At 49.3% G+C, this 8348-nt stretch overlaps 1 protein-coding gene across 2 annotated transcripts in view; it reads right to left on the bottom strand.

Moving 5' to 3' along the window:
• Positions 1 to 5719, bottom strand: part of MPP3 (membrane palmitoylated protein 3) — a 122128-nt gene extending 116409 nt beyond the window's left edge. For both annotated transcript variants that reach the window (XM_019523634.1, XM_019523635.1), the window contains exon 1: positions 5607 to 5719. In XM_019523634.1, the coding sequence (XP_019379179.1) occupies positions 5607 to 5631 (25 nt within the window). In that variant the 5' untranslated portion in view covers positions 5632 to 5719. The remainder of the gene's footprint in view (positions 1 to 5606) is intronic.
• Between the last annotated feature and the right edge of the window lie 2629 nt (positions 5720 to 8348).

The raw sequence follows: 8348 nt of genomic DNA, 5'->3' as shown, positions 1-8348 counted from the left end.
CCCACTCCATCCGCAGGGGCAGGGAGCCCACTTGGTGCTTTCCACAGGCAACCTAACTTCCCAGTCCCCTCCCCAAGCCAAGCCAGAGCTGGCTCCTGCCAGCAGCTGCCACAGCAGTTCCAGAGCAATTCCCCGCTTCTCCTTCTACAGGCCAGGCAATTTGCTCCAGTAGCACTAGGCCCATGCTGCCCAGGGTCAGGGGGTGAGGGGCTCCCGCACAGCTGGGACACTGAGCTGGTCAAACCTCCTACCTTTCCCCCTCCCCACCAGCAGCCCTCTCCATAGACGCAGCCTCGGCCAGGGCTCCCACTGCACAGCCCCCTTTCTGAACGTCCCCCAGGCACACCATGACAAGCTGTTTGAGCACTCTGAGGGGTGCCTGACCCACTACACCCTGCTGCTGATGATCACCATAGTGCCCCATGCACAGCTGAGAACCTGGCACGGGGTCCTCGGCTTCGATGGTGCTCCAGGCAAGCACATGCTTCCTCGCAATGTGCGCCGCCACCTTGAGGGGTATCTCTGCCTATACTGTGAGTGCTTGATCCCTGAAGCTGAGGAGTAGATTGTCGCTGCCATCAGTGAGTTTCTCTGCATGCAGCAGGCCCCTGGCTGCCAAGCTAGGAGGGTGCTGGCCTCTCAAAGTTTTGAACTGCCTCCCCCTCCCTAAGTATTGAGGGGGGAGTGGAGCAGAGAAAGAAATCCTGAGTGGCAGGGTGGATCTCACCCAGGCAGAGCAGGGGGAGAGGGGCAGGGAGGCAAGGAGATGGGGGGCCCCCACCCCCACTGTGCAGGCCCCCTGGCTCCAGGCATGCAGCCCAGGGATGGGCCAATGAGCTGGCATAGGCACGGGTGGCTGCAGTGTCCCCTTACCCACCCCCAGCCCTCCTCTCTGTGCAGGGCTTACCAGATGGGCGTGGCAGGCGATCCTAGTGGTCCGAGTCTGTCCCTGTAGGTGGCGAAGTGCTGCGGCTGCCTACAGTGTCCCAAGGTGTGGAGGCACGGCACCTGGCTGCCTGTGCAGTGGCCCCCTCCGGAGAGCAGCTGCAGCTGGTCACCACTGGGGCCATCCCCAACCTGTCCTCTCCACTGGGGGTGTACACACCAAGTTGGCGGGGCAGGCGTTGGCCCCTGAGTTTGCAGATGAGGCTGGGGACAGGGAGTGCACTGGGGCCTGCTCCTTATGCCCTGAAGGGCCCTCCTCAGGAGACTGCTCATCCCTGCTGGGTCCCAACAGAGGCTCTGGCAGGCCGCCTGTACTGGAGCAGACATGATGGCCATGTCTATGGTTCCTTGTGGCCAGAATGTAGTCCAGCTGCCACAAAGGCCATAGTCCTGCAGGTAGCCCCAAGCACTGGTCGTGGTACATTATATGGACCCACTGGGCCCACAGGACCTTGACCTTTATGTGACCACTAGTTGCCGCACTCCTGCATGCAGGCCACCGTGTCTTCATAGATATGGACGCTAGACCAGCTGCCCTGGGCAAACTGCCTCTGCACCTCAATCTCATCCCACACTGCGATGAGGTCAGCAGTCTCTCCCTCTGACCAGCTGGGGCCCCAGGGCATTGCCTGCAGCACTGGGGACACTGCCATCATGGCTACTTCCAGGGACTTTGGGGACTCAGGCAGAGACTCTGGGTGCCAGCAGGGCTTAGCACATGCCCGCAGCTGAGGAGCATGATGCCCAGGGGGCAGGCAGGTGGTGGAACAGGGGCCAGAGTGAGGGGCTGACAGGGCACAGATTTATGCCTGAGTCACCATCTACATGCATGCTTCTGCACAGTATTTACTGTGAGATTAATCTACAGATAGTAGCCAACCATGCAGTAGACTAATTTATTGTGCAGTAAATACGGTGCATGTGTAGATGATGACTCTTTACTGCGCAGTAGATTAGTCTACCATGCAGTAAAGAATCACGTGTAGACATACCCACTGCGGAGCAAATTAAACTACTCCACAGTAAAACACATGTGTAGACATGCCTGAAGGGTATGACAGCGGATGAATTTTCCTAGACATGCCCTGTATATATACATTCACCTTCTAAAGCAGAGGTGGCCAACCTGAAACATGGGTGCCGCAAGTGCCCCAAGTAGCCTGTGTGACATGCATTAGATTGGAGACGGGACAGGCAGCACAACAGCAAATAGGGCAAGGAACAGAAAGCAGAGCATGAGATCAGGCAGGAAGCAAAGGGCAGAAATCAGAAAGCAGAGCAGCAGCTTAGCCAGGACACATAAGAAAGGGAACAGAAAGCTGAATAGCAGATCAGGTAAGGGAAAGGGATCAGACTGGCATTTGGAAAGGGTGCAGGGCTAATTTGTCTATGCCTGCCAAAAAGGTTGGTCCCACTGCTCAAAAGCACCTACTTATGCCACTGTCAAAGACAGGATACTGTCTGACTCAATACGGTACTCCTTATAGACTTATGTTCCTCGTTCTAAGTGTTTCACCCTAATCATTATGTCCTTGTAATCCCAAGTGATGTTTGTCCATGAAAGATCTGATCTCAGAGCTAATAAGGGCCACCAAACTAGGCTCCACTTGGGAAAGCCATAGGAGGTTCATCAGATGACTGCCTGCTTTGTAGCACAACTACAAGTTATACTAATCAGGTAACTCTGCCTAGAAGTACCACCTTAGCCCTACTCATTCTTTGGCCCCTGTTAGAAACTAAGGTGCAGTACAAAGAGGTAGAGACAGGAGACTTTTGGACAGCATTGCCTGGAGAGCACACAGTAGCTCTTTTTCTGATGAGGCATTTTCAGTTGGCAAATGAGGCAGGTGTCGTCCAAAGAGGATTAAGAGTTAAACCTAGTAAGTTTTTTTCCTGGTGGACCGCAGGCAATGAGCTTGCATCCATCTGACAAATGTATACAAACCTTCTGAGATCTTCCTCACCAACTGCTTTCTCCTATGTCTTCTAGCTTTTATTTCCTCCCACTGGACAAACAGACCTTTCCCTAGTAACAGCAGTCTCAGTGCAAGCTCAGTAAAGATCTTTTTTCCCCTATAACTCTGATGCTTGTTGTACCACTTGTTGTTAGGTTAGGACATTAGCCTCTCCTCATTTGATTTAATGCCAATTACTCAATTGATAGCCTCTCCTCATTTGATTTAATGCTTATTACATTTTTTTCATTGGGTAGAAAGTGGTATGAGATTTTAACACTGGTGTGACTGCCTACACTATTACCAGCTGAGAGACTTGTATTTGTCCAGTGAGAGCCTGGCAACAGCTTGCACCCTTGAGATCCAAGTGTCATATCAAACTAGGTCCCTCCTGAAATCTGATCTTCTTTTTCCAGTTTCATTTATACTAAAATATATTTGATTTCCAGTAACTGCATTGACAGAAAATTTAACTGAATTAGAACTAAGATTGTTGAATTGATTTAAGCTAGAATTGTATCCCATGAGAGAAAATTAGTGTACTTACTCAAATCCCAGACAACCCAGAATTTAAGATGACCCCCCATAATTAGATTCTATACATGGAAAAGAGGGTCATTTTAAATTTATCCTCCTCACTGCTGGTGGGGCCTGACCCTTGCCTCTTGCTCCCTACCGCCTCTCTGCCCTGACTACCTACCCCCCATATTATCCCCCATGTGCATGCCCCCCCGCAAGCCTTGAGTACCTTCCAATCCCCCACAACACCTCCACCTCTGCCACTTACCCTTGCACATAAATTGGTGCCAGCAAAGGTAAGAGGTGGGAGAGCAGGTGGGTAGAGCATGAGGTGGGCTGAGCAGGGGTTGTTGAAGAAAAGGAAGGAGAGACAGTGGGAGCATGGAGAGCAGAAGTCGGTGGAGGAGGAGGAGGCAGTGGGGGCAGGTTGTGGCCCCCAAGCCTGGCTCAGGATCAGAGCCAAAGCCACAGCAGCTGCCTGCTCCCCTGCTGCCTCATACTCTAATCCAGGGGTAGGCAACGTTTTTTGGCCTGAGTGCCAAAAAACCACAATGTCTACCTTGGAAGGTGCCAGAGTGCTGGCATGCCAGAAAAACAAAATTTGGGGGTGGGGCACAGTATATGGCAGGGCATTAGTATTAAATATACTAATACGATTGTTAGTATATTTAATAATCATAAATGTTGCCTTTGTTGTTGTGTACTTTTTTTGTTAAGCATGTTGCAGTGAGAGAGAGAGAGAAGAGAAATAAGAGAAAGAGGAGAGAGAGAAAGAGAAAGAGGGAAAGAGAAAAAGAGGAGAGCAGAGAGAGAATCAGGCACATACACACACAGAATCACATGTGCACAAACACAGAGAACCAGAACAGACGCATGCACACACACATCCAGAGCCAGACATGTGTGCACACACAGACACACAGAACCAGAGGCAAACAAACATACAAAACCAGACGCATGGGTGCACAGAGCCAGGCCACAGGACAAAGTCCGACCCAACAATGCCCTGGGCCTGCCGGAGCCCCAGAGCCTGCCCATCAGCCCAACCACCTACCCACTCCACACAGCTAAGCCCGCAAAGGTGTGGCGCTCCTGGCAAGGGAGAATGCCAGCCTCATCCCAGTAGGGGGGCTGGGCCAGTGCTGGGCTTGGAGTGGGTGGGAATCAGGCTGGCTCAGCTGCAAGCCCTGCTGCAAGCAGCCTGGGCTCCATGGTTGGCAGCAGCTACCCAGAGCTGGGGCTGGCTGCAGCCAGGAATCTGCAAACAGCTGCACATGCGCCTCAGAGCAGACAGTGGCAGGGGCATGAGGCAGCACAAACCCGGCCTCTCCCCTGCTGCCAGCACAGAGCTGATGACTGGGCACCGGAGCCCAGAGCAGCTGCTTGTAGCCAGCCTGGGCTCTGGGTCTCTGCAGCAGGCTGGCTGCAAACAGCTGTGTACGTGCAGTCACCTCCAGCATGGAGCTGATGCCAGAGCTGTGGAGCCTGGCGCACTTGTTTGCAGCTGCCAAGAGCCCAGGCTGGCTACAAATGGCTGTGCCAGGCTCCAGAGCCCTGCCATCAGCTCTGTGCCGGCAGCAGGGGAGAGACTGGGGTTGCGCTGCCTCAGGCCCCTCCCACCACCCGGGTCAAGGCGCGCATGCATATGCCAGTATGGAGCTGATGCCAGAGCCCGGCATAGCTGTTTGCAGCCTGCCTGCTGCACCCAGCCCCAGCTCCAGGTAGCTGCTGCCAACCAGGGAGCCCGGCCTGTTTCCAGCAGGGCTTGCAGCTTCCCAGCCACCCGCTGGGTGCAGCCCGGGCTCCATGGTTGGCATCAGCTACCCAGAGCCGGGGCTGGTGGTGGCATGCCAAGCAAAATGGCCTCAAGTGCCAGGGGTTCCTGACCCCTGCTTTAATCCAAGATAAGGGACTTTTTTCCTTCTCAAATTGAAGAAAAATTAATCCTGGAGGGAACACTATTTCCCTAAGGCACTCTGCCTTAGACTGTCTTCATCTATTTCCTGATCTGACCAGGGTTAATTTTTCGTGCGACTGGCCATTTTAAAAGTGCTTTGCAGCCATGCATGTGCATTATGTCATGGCTGCAGAGAACTTTCAGGGGCCCGATCTTGTGAAAAATAACTTGTGTAATCACCCTAAGTTTTCAAACACTCTTATAATTAGAGAAAAATTCAAACTAAATACCTGCATCTTCTGAAAGCACCGGCATGGCTGTTTGTTCTTAATCCTGGAGGCAAATGTTCAACTTCAATCAAAATGAGTATTTCTTTTTCCTGGACTGTGATTCAGAGTAAATCCTGAAATAAGCAAAAATAACATCTGAAGTCCGGTATCAGACACAAAGAGATCGCAGAATCATTGAAAAAGTAGAGCTGAAGGAGACCTCAAGAGAGCTAGAACAAATGCTTGCTGAAGATAGGATGCTCCTTGACAAAACCAATACTATGTAAAGTTCTCACTGATAGAACAAGTCAGATGTTAAATGGATAAAAACAGGAACTACATTTGATCTTGACCATATAAAAAAACAATAGTACTCAAGTGTTTGTCTAATCTGTTCTTAAAACCTTCAGAGGACCCCTCTAGGCAGCCTGTTCCAAAGCTTAACTGACTTCATAGTGAGAAAGTTCTTCCTAATACCCAAATTGAAGAGTCCCCCATGAGAACCAAGTCCTGAGACTTGGGAACTTTGGTTAGTTGTTTAAAGAAAGCCACGTCCACCTCTTCCTCCTGCTTTGATAGACCTCAGCAGACACCCTTGCTATTCTCCCCTCTGACCTTTACACAGAAGCTTTCAACAGGTCTTCCTCCTGCTTCATACTGCACCTCAGAAATGGCATCTCTTTTACAAACAGAGCAACACTGTCTCCTTCCCCCACCCCTTTCTGCCTTTCTTGAAAAAGTTATATCCATCTATGAAAGTACTGTGAAAGCTTCATACAGTGCCTCTTTCTTTCTTAGGCTGTTCAGGGCCCAGTAAGTAATGTAGTTCTGCTCTCATTTGCACAACCACATACCTCATTCTATGAAGCATTCACAGGAGGCTGCATGCTGACCAGGCAGGTACATGGCTATATACAAGCACCCTGAATGTGTCCTGGAAAAAAAAACAACAGAGGACTCTCCCATGTTTTAGCCCCAGTAGCTGAGTGGTTAGGGCACCTGACCAGAAAGCAGATGACCTGGGCCCCAGGCTCATCTTAGGCTGAGGGGGTTTGAACTTGTACATTGCTGGTTTTCCAGCACAGTATTGTAACCAACAGTACAGGATAGATGTTGTACAGCTGCCCTCCAGTGCTCCTTCTGAAGCTAAGGCACTGCACCTTGCATTTGACAGTTATTGAATAAAATTGATGGAGAGAAGTACAGCAACAGATTTTTGGCCCCACTGGGAGAAACAGTCCAGGCTAGCACAGAGACCAATATCTATCTCCCTCTATTACATCCCCAGTGATCCAGCTTCAAGAGCAAGTCTGAAAAGGCTGCATATAATGCCTAACCTGTAATGTGGCAATTGAAGCACAGTGCTGAAAAGTCCAAGACATAGATTCAAATCCCCTCTGGCTGATGGGAATTTAGAACCCAGGTCGTCTGCTTCCTGGATAAACGCCCTAACCCCTCAGCTAATGGAGCTAAAATTGGCCCCCCTCCACCCAATAGCATAACTTAACAGTGGGCAACTGGGGCATAAGCCCCAGGCTCCTATGTTAAGAGGGTATCAGATTGGACTGAAAGGGGGTACCACCCTACTGTGCCACTGAATCCAGGGTTGCTGCTTGATGCTGGCTACTGAGATGTGGGGCACCTATGGGTTGGGTCCAGCAGCTGAGGGCTCATGTCCTTAGTCCCCTCATCAGCACCACACTACTTGGGAGATGCCACTGCTGGGGAAGGTGTCCATGCAGCCAGAGGGTACATAGCCATGTACCTGCCTGGCCACTGTGGAGCCTACTACACATGATCAGCAGTAGTGTAGCAGTTTATACATTCAAGCTGCACAGCTACAGGAACTGCAAACTATAAGTATGTGCCCAAGGTGCTACTTATGCCTATCTGGCACTTTGCCATCTGTATATTATAAAGGGTAATGAAAATTCATTTCTACTGTATTAATTCAAAGAGAAAGATGCACCCAAATTTTTGGGCAATCAGTAAGTGTGCGTGTATGTACACTTGCACTTATATGCCTTATAAATTATGGCAAGTAATTTATATCCGTGCAAACAAGTCTTTATTTTATTTTTTATCTAATATACATAACCAAATATATTTGTAGCATTTCATTGCAAAAAATTGAACAATATTTGACATCTCCCAAACAACATTAACTTCTGTTCCACCGAGTCAGTTAGAGATGTAATATTTTTGAAGCAGCACATTAGTCTCCATTTTCATAGATCACCAAGTCTTAACAATCCATTCACACAAGAGAAACAATCACATAGTGTATTTTGCTAGTTAGAATCAGCTGTTTCTGCCATTCAGAAGCCATTTCTGATAAAGATTTTAAAATGTATTTTTAAAAGACTTGCTTACACAGACATCCAAAGACTGAGGCTGTGATATCATCCCACCTTGAATGATAATCGAATCTGCGGTGGGGTCAGGTTTTCTAAACATCATCAGCTGTATGTCTTTAAGAATCCATCACAAGTATTGAATTTAGTTTAAAAAAGACAGCAGACTGCCCAAACTATACTTGCTGGAGCCAATTCAGGATAAAAGCTCTTCTGTTATCCATCCTGTTACCTGTGCTTGAACAAAAGTTCCTTTTGAAAATTTCTCTAATGGCTGGCTTTTGCACTGAGTATTACAATTATCTGCAGCTTCTCATTTCCTACAGTGATCACTCTATCCTGTTTCTTCCATTTTTTGAATTGTGGTATTCAAAAAAAAAAATACAGGTGTCTATTCAGTCTTTCTTAT

Source organism: Gavialis gangeticus, unplaced genomic scaffold (genome assembly GCF_001723915.1).
Source record: "Gavialis gangeticus isolate Ggan-Ray unplaced genomic scaffold, GavGan_comp1, whole genome shotgun sequence".
Lineage (NCBI taxonomy): Eukaryota > Metazoa > Chordata > Crocodylia > Gavialidae > Gavialis > Gavialis gangeticus.
Note: the sequence above shows the minus strand (reverse complement) of the source record. Positions and strands in the feature narration are given on the sequence as shown.